This window comes from Pithys albifrons, chromosome 2 (genome assembly GCF_047495875.1).
Source record: "Pithys albifrons albifrons isolate INPA30051 chromosome 2, PitAlb_v1, whole genome shotgun sequence".
Taxonomy (NCBI): domain Eukaryota; kingdom Metazoa; phylum Chordata; class Aves; order Passeriformes; family Thamnophilidae; genus Pithys; species Pithys albifrons.
Genome location: NC_092459.1, coordinates 86279336 through 86305561, shown reverse-complemented (window position 1 = coordinate 86305561; position 26226 = coordinate 86279336). Strand labels below are relative to the sequence as shown.

Here is a 26226-nt window from a genome sequence, read left to right as displayed (position 1 = left end):
TATTCTTCCAATACTACTCTCAGGTTATTTTATGTAGAAGGAATAGGTTCCCTGATTATTACATCAACTAAATTATAATATATTACAGAATTATAAAAATGGTCTTTCCCTAAATCTAACCAAAATAGAAATAATTTTAAAAAGAAAAGGGTAAAAGGAGAGAACAGTTTTTGAAAAAGAACATCAAAGTAACAGAATCAAAGGTTATCAATATTCTTTTCTTGAATGGTACAAGGTAGGAATCTTCTGGAGAGGAGAAATTATGTGAATCTTGTTAAAAATAACAATTACAGTTTGAACAAGAAGACTTCTGTTGTAATTAAAAATAGAAAAGACAAAGAGTTGGAACTTGAGGTGCACATAATTAAAAATAATGTTCCAGTGTGAAAATGAGATGAAAGAGAAAAAAATGCATTCATATACCACTGGGACACACTGAACATAAAAAACACTCTGAAACAAAATTTTTCTGAGCTTTGGAAAACCTCAGTTTCCTTTAGATTGCAAAGAAAATGTTGAAGTATAGACGCAAACAATAATAAAAAAACCCGTCTCATAGGTTTGTAAGGGGAGTACCACATTCCTGAGAAGAAAATCAGTTTTACATGGTGAAGTGACACTCGTCACATGTACACGTCCAGGTGTACATGCCTACAAAACAGACTTTTTCTAAATAGCCAATTTTAGCTCACGTATTTTAGATGTCTGCTTTGTGAACAGAGAATTGCACTTCACAAGGATTCATTTTTCTCTATTACAGTAAAAGAAGAATTGGGTAACCATAAAGGATACTACAGCAATATTAAATTAATGTCATTTATAGTGTCAATGTTGCCTAAAAGTAACTATGTAAGATAAAGCACTCAATGCCTGTTTATTTTGGTTTTCCCTGAAATAGTATTGTAAAACAAATTGCATCATAAGAAGAAAAAGATAATTAATTATCCATGAATTTGAAGTTACTCAAATAGCATTATTAAGAATATTTTCCTAAGAGTTTGGATGTAAAAACCTAGCCATCAGGAATTTTCTGTACTGAAATTTAAAACTAAGAAAATGTGCGGTGTGACAGGAACATTGCCTCAGCTTTGTGTAGAAAACAGCAATATCTATTGCAGCATGGTGTTCAAAACCTTACATTCACCAAGGGAAAATGGGATTCCTCTCTGTCTTCAGTTGGTTAATAGCACCCTGCAGTAGCTTTACAAAAAATTCAGTTACGTTTCAGGCTTCAGGAGGGAACCAATGGGGAAGGGGTTTTCACAGAATATTGTCAGAATATTCCTTTCCTGCTCAGGTATCTCTTGACTATGTTGCTTTTGCAGAGCCTATGATTTATATAGAAAGTTAAAATCATTCTCTGACTTCAGGTGTTAATCCTAAGTGAAATCATTGAAATTCAATGAGGCCTTGCAGTTAGAACCAATGGATCAAGCTTTTGGCTGACCTGTAAAACCGTCACAGTAAATTAGTGAGAGATAAGGTCTTTCTTGTCCTCAGTAATAGGAACTTCCAGATGTCCAGGCTCTCTCAGGGTTCCAATTCTAGCAGTTAGCCTTTTGCATACAATGAGGTGACCTGATAGGATATTTTAAGGAGGATTTGAACTTCTTATATTGTATGGGATGCTAATCCATGTGATCTGAGTCAAAGATGACATTCAGACACAGTACCGGTGCATAGTTGTCTATAACTATGATAAAACATGGAAAAAAGCATGAAGCTGTTGAACATTTTCTCCAAATGCTAAAGAAATACCTACAAAGAAAAATCTTTAAAAAAAAGAAAAGAAAAAAGGACTAAAGTAGCAGGAGTATGCCGAGGTACCAAATGGAGGAAAGAAAAACTCAGTAGGAAAGAGAAATCAAAGGGCTGTTCCTATTCACAAATGATCCCTCAACAGTGTTAGTCTCAAGTTTCCTCCTACAAATTAGCCTCCTACAAGCCTAATTTTGGATCTAAAGCAGATCTCTCTTCAAGACTTTGTTTAGTTCTCTGTTAAATCTTGGCTCTTCTTGAATCAGTTCTGGAAGGGAGGTCTTGCAAGCATCAGAGAATGACTTGAAACAGAATCTACTCTTAGATTCTTTTCTTCACAAGAATATATAATGGCATGCACTAGGCAAAGTTGACAGTAAAATTGTGTACTGTTCTCACAGCATGCTTAGAATACTGGGCTCTTGGTGTGGCACCAGCCTCTCAACTCTGAGACTGAAAAATTGTGGGAAATTATTGTTTTGTCCAAAAAAATGTTATATTAGGTTTTCACAGCAGATCTGCATTTGAGTAACTATTGTTTTGTTTAAAAGTACAAAAAAAGCTGTTATGAAACAATGAATGTGGAAATAACGAAAATGCAAAAATTTATGGTAGAATTATTGCAAACTTCAGAGAAAAAATATGATGACGTTCATATTTTTTCACAGGGCATGTAATATTAGAAGGAAATAGAAGCTAAACTGTTGCACAGATAATTTGGAAGGAAAGAGTGAATCAAATCAAAGATAAAATTTTAAATGGAGTTAGTAGTTGGTGCAGTTGAAAAGCCTTCTTTAAACAATGGAAATTACAGGACTGATGGCAACAACAGTTTGTAGCTGTATCCAACGGTGTGCTTGTAAACCAAATGACAATCCAGAGACTCCTTTAACAAGTGTGTAGAGAAAAATAATACAATACTTGGCACAAATATTAGAAACTTTCTTTAACTGAACTGTGTAGAACCATGTATCATCATATGTTCATATAAAGGTTTTATAATGCTTTCAATTAAAAAAAAAGTAAAACCATGAAGACTAAGTAACAAGAATTCCAGTTGCTTCAAAAGAACATGTAAAATATAGCTGAAGATACTGCATTCATAACCACATGCATACACAGAAAGTGTTCCACTTCAATAGTGAAATTCCCATGAATCCAAAGTTTCCTATGAAAAATATACTCTGCTTGAACATTTGGTAGGGATTTGTTTCCAAACAGTAAAAGAAATCTTCTCTGTTTTCAATATGTTGAGACCTACTTACGTAATATCAGCATTAGGATGGAGACCAAAGACCTCTGGGCTGTCCATGGCAGGGAGTAACTGGATGTATTCAAAGTACTGTTCCAGGGTTTTGCACACTGGAATTTTATATCCAGTGTAAAAACAGAAGGCGCTGTCAAACATACTTTCATTAAACCATACCTGTGAAAAATCCAGGGGAAAAAACCAACCAACAATTACTTTGCTAGTTAGAGTAGGGTTTTTTAATCTTATTTTTGTTCTCAGATAATTAGGGTTCTTATTTCAGCTACTACATCTAATTTTACTTGAATACAACAGTAAATCATTAAGAATTATGTCTTCTAATTTTGAATTTCTGCTAAGTCTTTCTAAGTTTCTGCTCCTCACTAAAGAGGAACCAAGGGGAAGAACCTCACTGCCAAAGAATTTTGAAAAATTCATTTTACTTTGAACAGTCCAAAGCTGGCAAAGTGCATATTCAGCAGAAAGAAGCTATTTTGATTTCTGTATTGCAGCTGCTAAAAAAAATGACAACTGTATTTCCAAGGTCTCCTACCCTTGCAAAGCAATTAAGAAGACGCTTATCATAGTCATCTGTGACTCGGCCTCCATATTGTACTTCTCCAATCATGTAGCGTACTGTGTTCCATGATAACCCCTGGATGCAAGTAAAGGAAAGGAAAGACTGTAGTCATAATATGTAAGGAGAAGGTATCTTGTAATTTCAATATCACCTGAAGCTCATAAGGCTCTGAAATGTAAGCTGAAAAGATCATATAAAAATAATTATTTTTTTCTAATGTATTTTCTGAGCTCACCTCTGTAATTTTATAGAAGAACTGAGCTTGAATTTGCTCTTAGAATTACAGAATCACAGAATCCAGCCTTTGACCAAATACCAACTTGTCCACTAGACCACGGCACTAAGTGCCACGTTCAGTCATTTCTTGAATACCTCCAGAGATGGTGACTCCACCAGCTTCTGGACAGTCCACTCCAATGCCAAACTACTCTTTCTATGAAGAAATTCCTCCTGGTCTCCAACCTGAACCTCTCCTGGCACAGCCTGAGGCTATGTCCTCTTCTCCTGTCTCTAGCTGCCTGGGAGAAAATGCCAACCCCCACCTGGATACAACCTCCTTTCAGGTAGCTGTAGGGAGTGACAAGTGGCCCCTGAGCCTCCTGTTCTCCCAGCTCCTATCACCATTCCTCACGGGACTTAACTGTCTAGAAGTAATATCTCACTACATATATAAAATATATATGATTTATTTCATTATTTCTTGTGTGACCTTAAATCACTCTTGGCTGCTCCTGTCTTTCCCCTTTTTTCCCTCCCCATCCTCCCACACTCCACCCCTTCTCTCTATTTCTCATCTTTCTCCACTGGTGAAGTGCTGCTTCATAAGGAATGCCTATTCCCTGCTAAGTAGAAGACTAGGGGGTAGCCATTAAGAAGTTTGATTGGCTCTGTCAAACTCACTAAATATTTTAGCTGCCTTTGCAAAACAGATAATATATAAACTTGTTAATTCTAGATAGAGTAATGAAAAAAAAAATTCTAAAGTTCTTAATAACTACATGTTTTTACATGGATGTCAGCACACAACATATTTAAGCTTGACCATCTTGCAAAGAACCTGCAAATTTGATCATTAGAAGTTGCACTGAAAGAATAGCCATGAATAAACTGTGACAAATAGTAACATGAGGAAAAAACAATTGCTGATGCCATAAAAAGCAATTAAATATACAGAATGTGAATTTTAGTATGTACCTTCCTGATGTCACATTTTTTTAGGTGATTTTGTATAAACTGAACACTGGCTGTAAAGTCTGCTGAGTTAAACTCATACGGAATATTCCAGCCCAAAGGCCCAAACTTGCGTCGCTCCTTCAGAAAAAAATGAAAACCAAATATATTTATAAAAAAACTTACAATTTTCTTTCCTGATAAGAGATCAATAATAACAGTAACAGTGGAGTAATGAAGTGAACTGGAGAAGAAAGGTACCTTTGGAATGGTTTTGTGCCTCATAGACATCAATAATAGAGTTAATATTAAGCTATGCCATAATGGATAAATATTTATAGAAAAAGTAACAAAATCATTTATTGCTAGCTTTACTAATCAATGTATCAGTCACAGGTTCTCAATACTTCATGTCTGTGTGGATAATGACCTTTTTATAATAAGCAATTAATTAATTCAGAGTTTTACAGTTTTCAACTTCTTTTTACATATACTGTCTACAAATGATAATTTCAAATTTTCAAGCTCCTGTATTTATGCTCATCCAAACACTTCAGGGTTGGTGCTTTTGTCTTATTATTTCAATCTATTGTTTCAAAAATCACAACTTTATTATAAGGCTGCCACAACTACCTTATTGAAATTTATTATTTCATACCTACGTGAAAATAAGATTATAACAGTTGTAGTAACAGAAAATTAGTTGACTATAAAATTAAGAGAGTATATTCTGTAACCCAAACATTTTAAACATTCAACACCAACAGATTTCTAACAACTTTGCTATAGCCACCTCAATTAATTTGCTCAATGATCTTTTTTCAGAATGTAGAACAAATTAATCCAAGAAATTAAGAACTAAATTTCTGAATAGTGCAGACATTTATTAAATGCATAAATGACATCCTAAAATTAACTAAGTGATAACATATTTGTCAGAGTTTATATTACCAGGGCAACAATGACTAACACTCTATGACATCTGAAGTAACATTTAGGTACCCTAGTTACAATAGTCAAAAAGAACTAGAACGGGGGGAAAAAGCCCTTTTATTTTTCAAAATCAAATATTTTTGATAAGCAGATGAGATAGCATTAACAATAATACCCTGCAGAAAGCTAAAATTATTTTCTGCCAAATTTTATGGATTATTTAAGCTACATTTATCATAATGATCCTGTCACCAAAAGATATTGAGAATTGGTCAGTTTAAAGGCAGGACAATGTATACGTTACTTATTGATTTGCAATTTATAAATAATATTTCTTAACAGCTTATAGCTGTAATAGTTTTAAAAATACTGATGGATTGAATAAGCTTAGATCTTATAGTTCCACAAGAACAGTATAATACTGAGGCAGTACACAGAACAAATTTTTCACAGTTTAAAAGGTAGAAGGATGAAAATAATGCACAATACTGTATCTTAACAGGGAACATGAACAAATTGTCCTTCTCTCACCATCTCCCCATACTGAAAATATGAGCTTCTCCACAGAGTCCAAGGCTAAAACAGTGGTTTATAACTGTTTTGAGATCCTTGATGAAAAGGAGGTGCATTCAGAGAGTTCAAATTTTTGGTACGTATTGTGATCTCAAAACTTATATAAACTTCAAGTACAGAGTGTAGATATAATTGTTCTCACAGTGGAATTAATGTAGAAATCACATTGACACAGATAAGATAAAAAAAAGATGCAGAGTGATAGACTTTTATTTAAATTGAGCCATCTAGAAAGTAGAGAGCTACTCCAAGCTAGGCATCTGGATTGCCTTTAAAATCAATGGACATAAAGAGGGATACATCTCTAGAAAAATATTCTCTCTTATGGAAAGACAACTATGACAGATCAGCTGATTCTGTGCTTAAGACTGTTTATCTATTTCTATTGACTGCAGTGAGAGAAGTTTTTCCCTTATACCAAATAACTAACTTTTGGTCAGACAAAGTCAGATGAAAAAAACAAATTCTAGATGCCCATATTATGAAAGTTGTTTAAAAACATGAACCTTGAAATACAGATTATGGGAATTAAAGCTTCAGCTCTGCAGAATGATGCTACAGTAAATATCAAATGTGTTTTTTCAGGAACCTCTATTAAAGTGACTCCTTATATTATAACCCTATTTGCAAACTTTTAAGAAATACCTGAACAGTAGAATGCAGAAAAGCCACAGCATAAAGCAGAGGTTTCCACACAGGTAGGTTGCTAGCATTTAACAGATCCTGACTAATTCCAGAAAACGTTCTTTTCAATCCAGCACGCACACCTTGGGGAGGTTCATTTGTGAACTTTATAGCAATCTGTCATGTAAAAAAGATAAAGGAATTGGATTTGTTTACTGAAACACAAATGGCAGCACATGAAAATGTCATAACTATTAGTTATAATGCTGAAGCATTGTAGAGATAAAGTTGATATGAAGCTATAAACTGCATAAAATGAGTACACAGGATTATAGAACAGTTTGAGTTGGAAGAGCCCTTTTGAAAGTCATCTGGTCCAACCCCTCTGCAGTGACATCTTCAACTAGATCAGGTCAGTTGGAGCCCTGTCCAACCTGACCTTGAATGTTTCCTTTCTGTGCAATCTGTTCCAGTGCCTTAAGCCTTCTTTGTAAATAATTTCTTTCTTATATCTAATCTAAATTGAACTTTCTTCAGTTTAAAACCAGAACCCCTTGTCCTATTGCAACAGGCCCCTTCAAGTACTGGAAGGCCACAATAAGGTCTTCCCAGAGCCTTCTCTTCTGCACTCATACTGGATTAGGCCACTAAGGATTTTGAACATAGACCTTTAATTTATGTTGGTCAGAACCATCACTGACACTTGGCCATGGATCTGAGAATTTTCACCAATGACCTGGAAGCAGCCACCATGCTTTGCAGAAGGAACTGTATGGTTCTCTATTCCTAGTTCAATGACTGAATGGCAGAAGAGAACTGTCCAGCATATAGGACAAGAACCTTGTTGTATTTCTAGTCCCAGAACTTCATAGTAAATAGAAAGAAATCTTGCCTCTTCTCAGATCAGATCTTTGTGTTCCAGTGGCTACTCTGGACTCTGTGACTGTGTATCCAGCAGTAAATTAGATTTGCCAGAGAATATTCCTGGGCACTCTGGTTAGCAGGCATTGAATCCACATTTGTGGTAACAAATTGCCACAGTCCCTTAGAATAGAGCCCCCCAGTTTCATGCAAACTGCCTAATGGGAATGGCAGCTACAAAATTTTAACTGTCCAACCATACTTGCAAATTATTTGGAAGAGTGGTAGTAAGCACAGGTTTTCATGTTGTAACTACTTTCGCCTATGGGCTACTACTTTCGCCTATGGGACACACTTGAATCTATTAGTTCAGACACAGACTGACCTTACTAGAATCTCTATTTCTTGAGACACTTAAAAATGCTGGAGGAACCCAAATGAAAATGAAGTACTTTTTTTCCTCCAACAGTAAGTACTTGTCTACCTGGTACCATGGTAGCATGGACAGAACGGATAGTAAGTGCCAGGCAGCCCATGGACAAGGACCTACCTGCACATGTGTACAATGTTGTTGTGTTCTTGTGACTGTTGGACTGAATGGAAACACTCAAAAATCAGTGTTTCCATGTTTCAAAGGATATCCTGTTCAGTTTTTGATGAACAGTCTACATTTAAAAAAATCCAAGCAAATTATTCTCTCCTTTCTTCTGAGAAGGAGCTTTGCTTTGTCAGTTACGCATTTTCTATAATCCCTAAATATGTTACAGGTAGCATAGGTAACATGACACTGTAGACTGGGAAATCACATGAGAAATATTTGAGATAAATGCAGTGAAGATTCATCTAACTACCCTCTCAGTTCTCCAGTCCCACTTTTAGCAAACTGTAGGTTTATACCCCTCCCTATTCATCAAACCCTTGAAGATGCAGGATGAGTTAAATTTCTGTTGAGAATATAAGAGGTCCACGTGGCTACCTTTCTATACACAGTCCATGGTGGCAGACACTTCTTACTGGAGTTTGAATCTTACTCTAGATTCATTCAGGAAAGGAAGCCTTGCCCCCTTCTCATCCTAGATATCAGGTGTAGTATCTATTTTTATTCAGAATGAGAACCACTAAGGAGACTTCCACTGGTTTTAAGAGGAAAGGGAACATGGAAGTGTCAACATACAGCTGTTACACTAGATATTAAGTAACATTAGCACCCACTGTGAGAGCACTGGGAACCACTATCAGTGACTTAAATGTACTTTGTAACAGTTAGGTAATATTCTTGGTACTGATGAAAAATGTATCCTTGAGATCTACAGAACAGCCATTTATAGTTCAGCCAAAGTAAAACAAGTTACTTCCTGGTATATGATGTTCTCTGAGATGTGCTATCCATGTGTGTTCTGTCCCATTTACACTTTATATCAGATAAATGAATCTGGAATCTCTCTCTGGAATACACTAAGAGCAGTAGCGGGCATTAAGCATCTGGTTGGGCAAAAAGGGATACAAGTAAAGCCAAATAGTTTTTATTCAAGTGTTTCTGTGTACAGAATTTGTGTGGAATCACACATACATAATGTACCTTCAAGAACTCCCAGTTACTCATAAGTGGATTTCCTGTTTAAAGTGAAATTTGCATTGAAAGCTAAGTCCATTTTTCTGTTGAGTTTTGGTTTTTTCCTCTTCATTTATTTAACTGCCATTTAAAGGATAATTTGAATAATTTTGACGGTATGAAGTATCTGAATTAAATATTTGAACAAACCTGTAGCAGTGTAATTGGGAATTTAGGATGTTCTTCAGTAGTTACCCAAACTCGAAATGTTTCATTCTTGATCTCTGCAGTAAGAAGTGTATCCAGTAGTTCATCCATGAAATCCAGTCCAAGATGACAATTCTGAAGTAGCACCCAGCCTCCCTAAATAAGAATATCAACTATTACCATATAAAATTTAAAACAAGTTATTCATAACACTAAATCCAATGGTCTATAGAAGAATCAAATTTGGTTTTCCATGTAATTTTTTTAACATTTTTTTCTGTTCCTGAATATATATTATCATTTGATATTCTAGGATATTGGCACAGCTAAATCAAATAGGAAAAGTTAGAGTAAAAGTTATTTCCACATCCTCTTGTTCTCAATAAAAGTAACATAACCAGACTCAATATTCTAAGTAAAGCATCAGTGCTATCTAGTGGCAAAAAGAAGTAGTTCCTGTACTCTCCCAGCAAAACATCAGTGACAAGCAATCCTGTCATCAGATCCAAAACAATGTGAGTAGAAAAGTAACAGCTGAAATTTAGGGAATATATCTTTCTTTAAAACTAATTTGTTACTGACATAATCTTTATAAAGTAAGTGTAAATAGGTGGTAATAAGACTCTAAAAGTTTTTAACTGCAATTAGGTTATTTGCCATAAAGGCATTTGCATGAAATTCAACATCCACTTATCTTGACCTTATTCAGCTCTCAAATTACATGAAAGCTCTAGTTTGATTATTATCTCTCTGAGATTCTACTTCTGAATTTAAATTCAATCAGCTTTTGTATCATCACTTTAGGAAGCTGACGAATAAGAAGCCTGATACTGAAATGGGATATGATTTAATCAATTCTAAACAGTGATGTGTGGATTTCATTACAGCTTGTAATTTCATTCTAGCAATTTTGGTTTAGCTCATTTAAAAAGAAATCAATAGCTTTTGGTGTCAAAATATAATTGAAATATTGATTAAAAAATTAAGGAAGTTTTTTCCTTCTTTATGGAGATCCACTTTTTGAGCTCTTTAATCAATTTGTTACATTTCTGAATGAACCAGACTTAGTTTTTTAGTTTTCATCATAGTATACACTCTTGGCAAGAGATAAAAAAAAACAACCACACAACAAAGAGATATTTTTCTTCATATTCACTATTCTGTTTTGTAATTTCAAATCTGATGTTCACATAATCCATCCCTCTGTAAAATGTGTGCAGCATCAAGGCATGTACTTCAGAAATTGCTACTAGTGGCCCTACCGGAGTGCTGTTTTGAGTATCCTTCTTTTAAATTAAGGGCAAAAGAAAGGAAGGCATGACCCAGTTTTCACCATTTTAATGAATTGGAAGTTGACTATGAGCATTCTAGACATACAAACAAAGAAATATGAGGTATATGAGTACACTTAATAAAATATGGCATTTGCTATAAAGAGATTTCTTTTTTCTCTTTTTACAAAGTGGTGTACATCTATATTCCAATACTCATGTTCTGCCCTCTCTTAGTGGAGACATTCTAGGCCTCCAAAATGTAGGTATATGACTAATTCCCCATATTTTGAGTTTGCAGGCAACTGTGGCAGTATGTCTTCTTTTGCAACACTATCCACAACTCTGAAGTGTCCAGCTGACCAGAAGCTTCCACCTTTATACTGTAACTTTCATATTGTATTTGAGGTTTCAATTACCATCTTTCCATATATGCTAATTAGGTTTTTCATGTTTTTACTGCTTGAGAATATCATCTGCCACAACAAAATACAATAGGACACTTAAGAGAAAAATTCATACATAGTTTGGAAATTCTTAGACATTCTTGGAACTAAAAGCCAAAGGACTGAAATTAAAGAAACAAATAACAGGCATCAAATGATAGTAAGATGTGCTTTCACTTGCACAAGAGGGATGAAAATATGAGCAGTATTAGGAGTAGGCACATCCTTCCGCATCTACAACTTAAATCTTCTTGTGTGCTCACCATTTTCTCTAGTAGAAGCTATTCAATATCCAAGTATTTTTTATAGGGGGAGGAAAAAAATTCAAAAAATCCAGTAAAGAGGTGGGATCTGGAGGATAAAACTAGGACCTGATGTCCTTTGACTCTTGGGTAACAGCATAGTGGTAAGTACGGAATGTGCTGCTTTTGAAAAGCAGGTCAGTAGTACTGCTACCAGAAGGATTGAGTTGGACTCCACTGTCACATACACATCCCACAGGGGAAGGTTTCTAAACTCAGGCCTTCAAAAGGACCTGTTCACCCTGACAGTAAGATGAAAATGCAAAATATGAGATTGCATGCTAAACAATAAAAGACCAGTAAAACAGACAATCAACTTATATTGCAAGGTTTTTTTCTCACCTCTTCTTTTGCTACCTCTATGATTTTGCGTGCATGAACTTCCTGTCCTTGACCCATAGAGATGGTCCTACATTCTACAACATATTTGACAATATACAATTAATGAACTTAAATTATTGAGAAAAAGTAAGAATTTCAATTCAGTCCAAAAACAGTGATACAAATACATCACAATTAAATACATTTTATGCAAAAATATATATTTATTAAAGTAGAATCCCTTCATCATCATATTATGCTACTATGCATAAATTTTCTAAACACTGAAATTTTATAAAATAATATTGAAATATACATCCACAAAATTTACAGAAGTGAAAAACTGTGACTAATATTACTACTGTCAATGTGAACTTGTGCCAAATTTTAATGATGCCAGAGTATTTGAAATATGAACACAGATGTTTCTCAACTGTACATAATGAAGCCACATAAATGAGCATAATGCATAGTTGTAAAACTGCATGTGAGCATACTAATGTGACTAATGTAAAGAATAGATGTGTCTACTTCCAACTTAATTTGTATGCACAATTTGCGAAACTTCTATACAACATAGACATAAAGTCCAGAACATACAAATGCAGATTTTGTGGCAATTTTTTTTTTTTGCAAAGCAATCTTATAAGCAGACTGCTGACTTTTACATTATCTGCAGTTTAGAGTTAAAAGAAAAAATTACTATTGTCACCATAACAAAGTTTTGTAAAAAATTAATTGTTTTACAGATAGGGATTCAAAGTGTTATCATCACTGGGAAGGATGATAACAAATTATGAAAAAAAGAACTGAAAACATTGCTGTCCATCATCACACAGAATGATTCTTAGCATAACATCTTCTATTTAAAATATTATTTTATCTCAAGATGATGGTTCAGGAAAGAACAGTAGTGTCAAAGAATTTAAGAAATACCTCTCAGAAAAAAAAATCTCTGAAATTACTTAAATTACCTCCTGTATCTTAACATATGACAATGAATAATTACTTCCATACCCAAATTAAGCTTCCTAGACAAGGAATCAATCTGATCAGTTGGGTCAGATCCCACAGACAAGAAACAGATAAGAGGTGTTCTTGGGTCACTTTCTTCCCAAGTTTTTTTTAAATTTAAAATAACTGGCTCTGTATATTTCTCATCCAAGGAATCCGCAATATATTTCCTGGCTTGGGAAAGTGTTCGGTCTGGACACCAAGACCTAGAAATTAAAAAATATACAAAGATAAAATTCACTGCCTTTTCCTGTTGCAAAACCCAGACTTATATTAGAAATTCTATTTTTATCTACTAGAGGGTTTTTAAAAAAATAATATGTATATATATATATGTATACATACATATATATGTTTGTAGACTTTTCTTTAGAGATACAATAAAAGAGCTGGTAGTCTTCCGTCTGCCTATGACTGTTCAGTACTTTTCAGTTGCTTACAATTTTGCATTGGAATTTTCTGTTCTAGGTACCTTTATAAGGTTGGGACATTCTCCAGGTTAAACAGAACTTTTTTATCTGAGAGTAGGGAAAACTAAGAGGTTGTTTTGACCCTTTAGTAAAATTCTGCAGATGATTCAATAGGTCTGTTAGTCTTTTAGGGTACAGACTCAAATCTTTTGCACTGGATTGCATTTGTGTTGGGGATGAATATTTTTTCCATGGAAAAAACGAACAAATAAGTACTTTTGGATGAAATACATGACTTCAAGAACCTTCCATTTGTAAACTTATTATTTAAATACTTAGATGCTCACCTCCCCCTTTAGGATGTTGAGCACAAAACAATATGGTATTTCCATCAGATTCTAGCCTTTTTTGCTATACAGGTTAAATCTGCTCCAAAGATAAATCATGGTCTAGTAAATAATGGTCTTGTGATTTTTTTGTAGTGTCTCTGATTTATTTGTTGCAACACTTGGAAAGTGTACAATGAATGTAGGAAGATATGATCTCATGCATAAAGGCAGCTGGAAGCTGCTTTATAGAAATCCACTTTCTCCCAATCTCTGCCACAGAGATCTTACATGATGCAAAAAAAATCTTTTGTAACACACTTTCCTCATGGGGCTTTGGAATACCTGTTTTGCATTTTCACAATCTCTCTTTTGTTTTTTTTTTCTTTTTTCAATTACTTGTTTAAAGCTATTTAAAATAGTTAATTTTTAAGAGACATTAAACTGAAAACTGACGGATTCTACTTTTTCATGTGCTTCTCACAGGAGGCTGCAACGTGGTTTCCAGTTTCCATTTGTCATGACATAAAAGCAAAGCTATAAAAAATATTTTCTATAAACAACCCTAGATGGCAGAGGATAAGTAAGTGAATAAAATCGTATTTTATGTCAGTGAAAGAAATAATTTTTAATGTCAGCCAGAGATAATCAAAATTACACTGTCATGAAAATAGCACACTGATAGATTGAGACACATGATGCAACTGTGTAATTTCCCAGAATTCTGAAGATGCTCACCTGATGAGTAAAAGCTTGCGAAAGATATCAAGTGAATCACTGTATCCATCAGGTATAATTTCTTCCTCAGGAGCATCTTTATCAAACCAGTTTCTCCATGCCTTGTCATTTTTGGCTATCTAAATTTATTACATTAACACACATATGAATATATTTCAGATGCAGTAAAATCCCCTTTTAAATGTATCTTTTAACAAGAAGCTGTTATTTTATTAGGATATATTACAAGTAACATTGTCTATAGCATTTAAGATATATGCCATGTGAATTGCTATTAAAATATTTCAAATAGCATTAATTAAAATATTACAAATAGCATTGAGATGCAGGCTCTAAAGCCAGTCAGTTATCCATGGATTTCTTTCCCAAATACACACAGCTACTTGAGAAAAAACCCAATAATTAGCAGAAGGTTCTACATTACAACAGGAACATACTGTAATTAATTCATTCCTTTTGGTCACAAAGTATGAGAAGGACCAGAAAAATCTGTCCCAGTACAGTCTAGCTAGCCCAAGAATCACAAATTAAAAGCAATAGATTCTAGTATGCTTTTGACTTGACAGAGAACAAATCAGACCACAAATCTGATCACAATTTTAGAACCCATGACCTAAGAGGACAAGTGATACCGGTGGACAGAACACAGTGAAGATGCAATTGAGCATTTAATGAAGTAACTGAGAAGGGTCAGTTACTGCAATATTCTCAAATCACTGGAAAGAGAATAAGGAATGCATTGATAAATGTTTGAAAAAAGAAGCCATCTATATTACATTAAGTTAGGCATCTGTGAATAAAGGACTTAATTTTTACAGGAGAAAAAACCCCTGAAAGTACCAATAAAAAAAGAAAAGCACAGGCAACCTCTTGAGAACTGGGCATACCATTCTCAGGCTCTTTTTTTCACTTCAACAAATCTGTTTGTATCTAAATGAATAATGATTCAGTTGTATTTAATTTTATGAGTCAAATAGAACCGCATATCCAATGGATGCAAATAACTATTAAAAAGATATTATTTCCTATTTGCATTTTTATTGATATCCTAATTGGCATCCTCTCATATTTCATCGCTATTGTTACTAAAATCACCTAATTGTCCCCTTTCAACTTGCAACTATATCGAAAATGGAAGATAGTGTTGAAAAATTACTTTAAAATAGAGGCCTCTTGGGCTGACATGGTCTCCTAAATACTTTGAAGACTAAAATTTTGTTTGCAACAATTCTAGGAAAGTTCTGGTGAAAGAACCTTTCTAAACAATGGTTCTGGTGTCCTAACAACCCAGAGTGAACAACCTAACTAAAGTTCTTTCAGCTTTCTCCTAAATCAATACCCTAATTTGATACCTCCAGAAACCAAAACCTGGAGGAATTGATCTGGTCTGTATTCAGATCTTGCCTTGATACAGAATTGAGAAACAGCCAGGATCACTTCCAGGTAAACATTCAGCTAAAATTTCTGCTCATCTTCATGGCTAGGCTTCATGAACGAAGATTTGGGAAGGGCATTACCCACTCTTGCTGCAAGCGTGCTGGTGGCTAAAAAGGCCGATACAGGAAGTCCGGTCACAAAAAATTCTGCTACTCATAAGGGCAATAAATATCATCACAAAAAGGACTTGGCTGACCAATACTGTAGTAGCAAGAAGAACTGAGTGTTCTCACTATCAGACTGATTTACAAGGAGTGCTTAGGAGTTACAGAACAAGAAATGCTTCAAAAGTGTCTTACCTACATTGAAAAAAAGGATAAATTCACCAAATTGAAAATGTCACAAGCTTATGTGCATATAAGTTCATGTATAGCTCATTAAAATAAATAATATGTTTATAGCTAGCTCATCATATCTGAATAACCTTGGAATGGAAATGACTATTTAAAAACAAGCAGCAAACAATTGTAAAAATTTACCAGACTTAAGACAGAAGACATTGTAACTTAGAACTTGACACTCAGATCAAATTTATGAGCCTTTTTGATACCTCTACTTTATCCTTTCTACGTATTTCTCTCTCTCTTCCTTTTTTTGCCAGTTATTTTCTCCTGTTCCTTCTCTCCTGTTCCTTCTTTCTACCTCAATTACTATAATCAAAATTACTATAATCAAAATACTATAATCAAAATATTATAATAAAAAGCACATAAAAATGTAGAGCAAACAACATACCCCCATTCATGCCACCAAACTGCTTATCTCTGTGCCATTACTCTGTATCCTCTCTGGCCTTCTTTTTAACCACAAGACTGGTGCTTTCCAAATGTAAAATATTGGAGCACAGTTATGATGACAAAACTGATTATTAACATTAAAATGATAACTAGCAAATATCACCTGATCCAAAATTTCTTCAAACTGTGGAAGTTTGTTCAATTCCACCAGGTTTAGCCACACCATGTCAAGAATCCAGCGGCATGGTTTGGGTGGGCAAGCCTGTAGATCCAAAGCAGCACCCCCTGTGGATAAAAACATCCTGATGAAGTACACATGATAGTCCAAGGGTCAAGATATATTTGATATTTTTTTTAAGTTATGCTTCTTGACCTAAGTAATTTTTTTCTGGAATACTAATTGTATTCTTGTGCACTTAGCATTTATTTCATATCAAGGGATAGTTCAGTCATCTTAATGGCCTTCTTACGGGTGCTGGAAGGCTACTATTGGGTCTCCTCTAAGGCTTTTCTTTGCCAAGCTGAACAAGCCCAGTTTTCTCAGCCTCTCATCTTAGATCATGAGTTCCCTACAGTTTGTTCTTGTAAGTTTATACAATGACATTGATTATATTTCAAGAGTGGGAAATTTTAATAATTTCTCTTCCTTTTTCTCTGTGCTGAAAATGCATTAGAGATAATTTTGTATTTATCTGAAAGATAAAAATATTCCTCTGAAGACCTTCCCTTAGGGACTGGAGCACAAATGCTATGGGGAGAGGCTGAGGGAGCTGGGGTTGTTTAGCCTGGAGAAGAGGAGGCTCAGAGGTGACCTTATCACTGTTTAGAAGGTAGATAATGGTCTTCAAATCTAGGTTTACTACTTTGACATTAGACTTTTGCAAGATTCATTTGAAAGCTGTGAAATTCCTACAGGCGTCATATGGACCACCACATAAGCAATCCCGATCACATTATTCAGGAGAAGCACGAACCCATAGAGAATAGAGGAGGTAGATCTGGCCATTTGGGGCACAGAAACATCTTGTGTTCTCTAAAAGTCAATGTTGGCTGGTTGGCAAAAGCCAGAGAAAACTCCAGCTGGAACTGATAAAAGACTGTTGGCAGAATGTCCTCAACTTTATATGGAGCCATTCTGGCAACTTAGAAGAAAGCTTTATTCAGCTCCATCAAAGTAGAGAAGGAAAAGGATCAAAAAGGACTACCTAATTTATAAAATAAGGATACAAATATAATACAAAAATATATAAAAAAACAGTTGATGGAGAAAACCAAAACTATGATCTTGATCTCAGGATATAACACAGCCTGGGTAAATGGCAGAGGTAGAACTGAGACAGGGAACTGCATGTATCTTTACTGGACCACAGCAGGGAGAAGGACAGAGGCAGATCCCACAGAACTGTTGGCAGAAACCATACAGCCAAAAAATCATACTTCAAACCAGCATAAAAGATAAAAAAGTTGAATTAGCTCTATACATAATACAGTTTTAAAAATTTACCTCTAATGAGTGTTTGGAATTCTCTGTTTTCCACATATCCTCTCTCAAGATCAATTTTTAAAGCCAGGAGGAGGGTAAAGAGGAATTTGTGGTTTTCATACAAGCCTCTAACAGAATATGAGTGAATTTCGAAGGTAAGATGTTCAATAATATTTGAGATTCTTTTCTGAGGTACAGGAGACTTCTTAGATCTGAATCAAGAAAACAAAGCACAAAGAAAGCTGTGTTAGTAACTGCAAACGCATTGGAAAGGCAAACATCTGAATAGTGGGAAAAATCTGTGTCTTCCTACTTGGCTAAGGATTGATCAAATAGCTTCAAAAACTGAGCCAGTGAAGTCTGATACATGTTATTGACCATGCTCATTGCTGTAAGGAGAAAATAAAGAATGCTTCCACGTGTAGCAACAGGTCGATATTCCTCCTGTGCAGTGTTAATCTTCACTTCAGTTTCTGCAGCCACGGACAACTTCTCAGCTATTTCAGCAGCTGTTTGCTTAGTTGTTTGCAGAACACCAATCAACGATTCATCATCTACTAGTGAACCTAAAAATTAAGATATTGAATGTTAGGACATTTTCATAACAATTTTTTGCTTCATATATAAATAAATATATATATATATAAATATATATATATATATATATATAACACAAAGGGCGAAGTTACATGAACTATTTATTACAAATTGAAATTATTTACTTAACTACAGAAATGTTTTAAAATTGAGATCAAACAGGATATGTAATGCTAAAAATTATTTTTATATTCAACATATTAAACAAACACATTCAAAATATAGCGAGTGCATTTATACCAACAGATTTGCAACATGTCTCAGAGAAGTCAGTTATCTTATGACCATAACATACATACTCATACACAGTACTCCAATTATTTTGAAGTCTATTCAGTGGTACACTCAAAGTAAAGGAAATGGTCCCTAAAGGAAACAGTCCCTCAATAATATTCCTGTATCTCCAGCAGTTACTGATCAATTTCCTGTTACCAGCTTCTTTTTGCACTTGAGACAGCAAAGGATCATATTCAGGCTCCTCATGTACTATGAAAAGACTTTCGACACCACTTTTAACTAGCCCATTTTACTTTGCATTTTCAATAGGTTAAGGGTTTGCCTGTGATCAGATAGGTCATGAGAGCAGAAAGCTCTCAAAAAATGGTTTTATTTCACAAAACTTGTTTAGGTGTTAAACATAAGTGTTGAGAATTGTATACAATGGCATGCTATAGTACCAAGTCCCTCATACTTCTCATTCCCCTACCATTGGATGTTCTCTTACTGTATCTTAGACGGATAAATCAATTTCTTTATGGAAAGGTTCTAGTGTGATTAATCCTTTGATACAGAACCTTTGGTTGTACTTAGCTTGTAAAGAAGATTGTCTTCCAGTTCTTGCATCTTCCTCTTATTAGAAGTTACATCTTCCATGAGTTTAATTCGTTCTGCCTCTAGTTCCTATTACAAAAAACAAGAATATGGCATGACACTTTATGGACTGCAACTATAAGGGTTACTTAAAATTTAGTTCTGATTTTTCAAGTTCCTGAATTGTGACGGAAGATATAGGTGAAGAGTTGGTTACAGTCATGAAATGTGCGTTTTAATTTTTTGGGTATCTAAAATGTGGTTTTAATAACAATTTCTTTTATGCAGTGCTTATTAAGTATCTTATGACATGTCTTATCCATGCCAAATACTTGTGCTTGATTGTTTGTGTCATACTGACAGTCATATGTATAAGAGCCTCTAGATGTATTTTTATTAATTGGTACTGTCTATACTGAATCTGAATAAAATTTTAGAAAATGGCTGATATCTTTTACCCATTTGAACATTTTATTTTCCCTACATACCAAAACCAGTTGAATGAAAAAAAAACCAAATAAAATTAAGCATCACTATGGTTTATGTGTGCTATTAACTCACCTGTTTCTCAGTAAGTATTACTCTTCTCAGTAACTGATTCTCAAGTCCTTTCATTGTAACAGTAAAATCAATAATTGATGTTTTTGCATTAATTTCAGGTGTGAAAGCAGGATTAGGTAGCTTTGTAGTAATGTATAGTCTAAATGAATTCATAACATCTACTTCCTTATCACCGACTCTCACCTGTGGAGTAAGTTCAAATAGTATTAAACAGAGGAAAATGAGCTTTATTAAGCACAGTAATATTGACAAGGAAAAAAAATTACATTATTTGAAATGCTGGAGAGGGGATTATGGAACAGAAATTATTTGAGACAAATTCTGTCTTTATTAAGACTAAGCAGATCTCAAAGAATCTTTCCAGAGGAATTCAAAATGCATTCAGAGTTTTCCAAAGAAATTTTTACCAAGTTAAGATATTGCAAAACAGCAGCAGTCTAAGTCGAAAGCTGCATGTGCACAACTGGTCACTGTGTATCACAGTATGAATCACAGAATTGGTAATGTTGGAAAAGATCAACTCGTTCCAACCCCACTGCTGTGAGATGGGAGGGGTAGGGGCATATGAGGCACCAATGTATGAGCCCCTAATGCCACTTCAAATACCTGGCTTACAAACAAGTAGGACCAAACCACTCCCTAAAGTGTATTTGCACTGACATTTAAAATAAACTACTGCACAAAAATAAAACCATTTTACTTTCATTACCCTCAGAAATCAAGTCTATGATCTCTCTCATATCCCAGGCACTTAATAAGGCTTATTTGAGAAAAACACATTATATGATTATATACACATGTACATTTTATAGAGAGATATATATTAAAAAAAAAAAATATATATATATATATATATATATATATAAAAATATATATATAAAAGTAAATAAATGAACGAATGAACAAACGAATGAACGAATAAATAAATAAATACACGCTCCCGCACGTAAGTGCACATTACAATATGTTATTTGGAAATATACAACATATGCATTCATTTTATTCCAGAATGTTTGAAGGGTATCTGTTTTTAAGATTTGGGAGATCTTTTCAATACTATTAATTCTATTAAAGAATGAAAATCAATAGATAATATTTTAAGCATTCAAGTAATTGGTTTCAGTTTGCAGTCTTCAGTAATAACTTTAGTAGTTAAACTCAAATTTTAGACTCATCAACTTACTACACAGCTGAGGCTCTGTTGCCTATATTTTATTAGTTCTGTTATTCTTTACACTTCTCTAGTGAGTAGAGAGTTTACCTGATTCAGCAGAGGTTTGGAATAATGGTAAAATATCAATTGCCACAAAACTAACTACTTATTCCACTTCTGTTGTTTGGTCACTAACCTTAAATGCCGATCCAGATTTAATGAAATTCTTTTCTAATACATTATCAAGGACTGGATCCAACTCTTCTTCTATATCTTCAATCATTAGTGATCGGCCCAGCGAAAGACTGTCTTCTAGGTGTTGTCGGAAATACTTGTCATTCAGATTTGTTATCTCAAAAAATAAATTATAAATTGGTGTAAGGATGAAAACATTTCCACAAAGTCTTACATGAGATTCACAGATCTAAAAATGAAAACTTTTTTCATTGTTTCTGTTAGTTGCATTTTAAAGAAAATAATGCAAATTTTGACCATGAAGTAATTCATGTAGAAATGACACCTCTTGTGTGCACAAAGAAAAGTACCATAAGAAGGTGAATTAAAAGGTTGGCTGTAATTGAATCCTCAACACTTAACTGTGGGAGTAATAATGCACCAAATAAAACTTGTACAGCTTTTTTTTATACTGAAGATGTTATGTGTATGTTTTCATATGAGAGGCACCTAACCTTTAATTTTCTCTCTTATGTCCCGAGGACTAGATTTTCTAATTTTAGCTGTGAAGTGTTGTGAAATTTTTTCTGGAAATCTGAATTCAATCTAACAAATAAATCACTGTTACAATATAATGAACTAAGATTGACATTTCATTAAATGGGATTCATAACACATGAACTCATTAAAAAACATGCATAAATAAATAAACAATTAATACAAAATCCTGCAAATTTATTTATATTCTGGACATAAAAATTTTCACCACATTTAGGCTAAGAGTTTTAAAATGCAGATTTCCTTTGCCATGCTACCTCATTTGGGAAAAATTAATTTGTGATGCAAATGGTGACACATGAACGTCTTTGTATTATATTTCATGAGCAGACATTTTACCCTACTGGCATAAGCTATACAAGAGCCATGAAGTAATGTTGGAACAGACAAATTTTTCTTGGCTTTGGTTTCAGCTGGTTGTCCTCAGTTTCACTTTGTAGCAATAATTGCATGTACGAACTCCCTTTCAGGTTCTAAATTTGGGACTACATCAGTCGAAGTGTTTTGCCTACATTTTCAGAGATGTAATTTATCCTGCCTTTCTCTGCAATGTTACTAATAGTTGCCCAATTTACTCTCATTTAGTAATTTTGCTGTACTTACCATCTCTTTGCCCTCCTTTGTGTAGGGAACATACCAATTTTGAACAGAAGGCTACTTTCTTCTCTTTTATACTTCTTGATAGATTTTATACATTATATGGATGTTTCCAAGTCCTTGAGTGGGATTTACAGCTCATTGCTGATGCATCTACATAATTGTCAGTCTCCATAGATGTTGAAGTTACCTCAGATTATGCTGTCTCAAATGCAAGCCTCCTCTAAAGTAATAATGTTTGAAGGACTCTAATAGAGTACATTATCTCTTTAAAACCCTGTTTACCTGCAATTCATTGTCCTGTTCTTTATTTTTAACCCACGTTTTCCCTTGAGTTTGTGGGTCTACCAAAAGCGGGTATCTAGATGCCTTAGTGACAATGATACCATTCTGAATTGAGAGATGATCTCCAGGCAGTCCTTGAAGATTCCACTCACTAATCTAAAGAACAAAGAAAAAAAAAGAAAAATAAAAATTAAAAAACTAGTTTGGAATAAAGTATCGCTGTAGTTATCCTCCAATTACAATTGTTCTAAGAAGTAACAGGGACATCAAGCCAAAGGAGATCCACATCTAAACCTGCTGAAATATTATTAATGTAGATGTAAAAGTATTTCTGGGATTTTATTTTTATGGATGTTTTTTAACTATATAGAATCACAAAAACTATATTTTAAAAGCACAAGGATGTCAAAAGACAGCATGACACACAATTTCAACATTGCGATAAATTAAGAGAAAACCAGGCTAAGAGAGATTTTGGGGATTAATATTTAATGAAGGACACTTGAAGATTCTGGCATTACCCTCTGTTTGATTTCTCATACTTTTACACTAAATGAAAAGACTTGACACATTCCTTTTTTAAATTACAACCAAACCCACTGTTGTAGAAGTGCCCTGATTTTGGCTGAGGCAGAGTTCAGTCTCTTCCTCGTAGATGGTTAAGTGCTGTGGTTTTTTGATTTAGTATAATAAGGTTGGTAACACTGATATTTTGGCTGTTGCTCAGCAGTGCTTACCCTAAGTCGAGGACTTTTCAGTGGCTCATGCTCCACCAGTGAGGAGGTGCACAAAAAACTGGGAGGGAGCATGGCCAGGACAGCTGACCCAGCCTGGCCAAAGGGATACTCCATACCATGGAATGCCATGTTCAGTGTATAAACTGGAGGAATTACACAGTAAAGGGCTGATTGTGGTTAGGGAATGGGCCAGGTACTGGTCAGCCAGTGGTGAGAAATTGTATTTTGCATCACTTGTTTCTCTTGCATTCTGTTATTATTATTATTATCATACTCATTATTGTCATTATTAACATTATTATTATGATCATCATCAAAAACAACATTATTATTTACATATAATTTTCAATTATTAAATTGATCTTACCACAGCCAAAAAAGTTTATCTTTTCTTTCCAATTTTATTTTCCAGTGGTACCTAGATTCTGACTGGGGCTAAACCATGACAAGATATCTATAGCTGTGGTGATGGACTCTCAAGATACACTCAAAAGTGCACTTCCTAGGAATTGTATAACTGTATATGTCTCTTATTTATAATATATAACTTTCTTATCTATCTAACCATTGCTCAATATTCCCATGTGTAGTGGAAATTGCCAAGAGCATTTGAAACTACATAGTACAGCAATATTGAGAATATTGGGGATTGTAGTTCTGTTCTAAGCAAGCATAATGCTGGCTAACATTCACAGAATATGCTCACAGAAATTCAAATTAAACACTCCAAGCACCAAGAACTTACTGTTGGTTGATCTACCAACATAGCAATGAGGTTCAAATCTTCAGAAAAGGGGATTTTATGAGCTCTCAACTCTGTTTCCCACAAATCTTTAATCAAAAGGTTCCTGAAGTCTTGATTAAAAGGTCCACAGTATGAAAGAAAACCTGTACAGAGCAGTATATCTCCCACAAGTCTGGAAAAGGAACAAAATCATGATTAAAAGGTGATCTACAAATTCAACTCCTATTGAATTAGACAGCTTTTGAAATATAAGATTGTAAACAGTTTCTTTATGTTTCCAAAGTATTTTTTGGCAAATCTTAAGAGTATTGTCATACAAAAACACTGTCTTCAACCCTACAAAACAACAAAGCCCTGATGACAACTATTTCATCTTTCCTAACTGAAGCAAGAAAGTTGTTTATTTCTTAAAAATATGTCTGCAATACATTATTTATCAAGGATGCAAACTTAGTTCTATTGCAACGATAAACCTCACCAGAAATGCCTAATTTCCCCAAAGGAAATTTATGGTAATACAAGTGTTCTACAGAAACTGTGCCTATCTGAAGGTTTCAATTCCCCAGTGCCATTGGAACAAAGTGCAGTACTGGGGGACTGGAGTAGCAGCTCTAATACAGGCACACAACAGCACTAGTAATAATCTCTTTGGAAGTCAATTCCAAAATCAGAAGTATTGTTCTTAACTGAAATAGAAGCACTCAGCTCTCAAGTAGTCACTTATGGGAGGAAAATTCAAATTTCAGAATAGTTCATTTGATTGTGTTGCTATATTAAGATTTCCAGGAAGAAAATAAAGTACAATGATTAAAGCTACTAAATTGCTTAGTAACACTTCAGTTTTCACATGTATTTTCTTTTTTTTTTTTTTGTAATGAATTTGATACCTTTTAATTTGAGCTTTAAATTCCTTGCTTTGCTGAGTCCACCTAACTTTCTCTCCACTGAGTCCATCTATAAGCGTAGAGGCTGCTTGCATCTTTCTCTTGCATGTTTCTGCATCATTCTCCAAGTCCTAAAATTAAAAAAATGTTATACATAGTTTACTCATGGAATGCAAAAAATTCAGAGTTATTTTATATTTTCTTCATTCTCTTGTATTTATAATTACTATTTTATTTATTTAAAACTCATTCACCTGAACTCTTAAGGACATATATCATGTAACATGCTCCTATTCAGATAAATAAGGGAATAGGAGAGAATATAAATATCTTACTTTTATATCTGAATCTCATCCATGCTATTCAAGGTAGCAGGTAAATACATTTTTGCAGCAAATCCTGATTACATGACAGTGTTGTATGCCAGCATTTTTCATAGGACTAAAATACTTGGATCTCACCATTTTCTCCTTCATTGCTGCATCAAACTTTGCCTGCACTTTATCCAGCTCTGCTTGCTTTTCATCTAATTCCGCCTGAGCCTTTTCTTTTTCTGCATTAGCAACTTTCAGGCGACCTTCCTGTTTGGCCAGGTTAGCCTGCAAGAGAAGAAATATTAGAACAAAAACCATACAATATTTGAATATAAATCAAGGAACTATTTGTCTGCTTAGCTGGTAAAAATGAGACAATAATACATCAAAATAACTTTTGTATAAATATAAAAAACATCTCATCTGAAAACTGTATCACATATATAATGTAGATAAGAGTTTTTGTTAAATAGCAATCAGGTAGTTGAAGATCCTACTATATATTGAAAGCATTCCTTTAGAAAAATTTACATTTCAAGAAGCTAGTTAAGAAAGTAAGGTTTCTGATCTTTACATATTGATTAGACTAGAGGTACGTCACTGGATATTCTTGCTTGACTATATGTTTTATTTTCTTTTTCATTTGTACATTCTGTAGTGGCCACCAATCACAATAAGAAATTGTTCCTTTATCATCTAACAATGTTGGTTTTACCCACTAGAAAATAATAGTTCTAAAACAATGCATTTTCCCATTGCTTCTAAAATCATTTATGGTGAACTTAGAAAATTGATTTAACAATTTTTGAATCATTTATC

The 26226-nt window shown here is 34.2% G+C and overlaps 1 protein-coding gene across 2 annotated transcripts in view; it reads right to left on the bottom strand.

The window, feature by feature from the left end:
• Positions 1 to 26226, bottom strand: part of DNAH8 (dynein axonemal heavy chain 8) — a 117596-nt gene that overhangs the window by 6686 nt on the left and 84684 nt on the right. For both annotated transcript variants that reach the window (XM_071548021.1, XM_071548022.1), the window contains exons 67-84: positions 25555 to 25692; positions 25097 to 25224; positions 24210 to 24381; positions 22728 to 22883; positions 21310 to 21465; positions 19961 to 20143; positions 19384 to 19489; positions 18306 to 18558; positions 18014 to 18204; positions 16673 to 16794; positions 14336 to 14454; positions 12865 to 13067; positions 11869 to 11942; positions 9511 to 9663; positions 6909 to 7064; positions 4782 to 4898; positions 3561 to 3662; positions 3024 to 3184 (exon numbers count right to left, since the gene is read on the bottom strand). In XM_071548021.1, the coding sequence (XP_071404122.1) occupies positions 3024 to 3184; positions 3561 to 3662; positions 4782 to 4898; positions 6909 to 7064; positions 9511 to 9663; positions 11869 to 11942; positions 12865 to 13067; positions 14336 to 14454; positions 16673 to 16794; positions 18014 to 18204; positions 18306 to 18558; positions 19384 to 19489; positions 19961 to 20143; positions 21310 to 21465; positions 22728 to 22883; positions 24210 to 24381; positions 25097 to 25224; positions 25555 to 25692 (2690 nt within the window). The remainder of the gene's footprint in view (positions 1 to 3023; positions 3185 to 3560; positions 3663 to 4781; positions 4899 to 6908; positions 7065 to 9510; positions 9664 to 11868; positions 11943 to 12864; positions 13068 to 14335; positions 14455 to 16672; positions 16795 to 18013; positions 18205 to 18305; positions 18559 to 19383; positions 19490 to 19960; positions 20144 to 21309; positions 21466 to 22727; positions 22884 to 24209; positions 24382 to 25096; positions 25225 to 25554; positions 25693 to 26226) is intronic.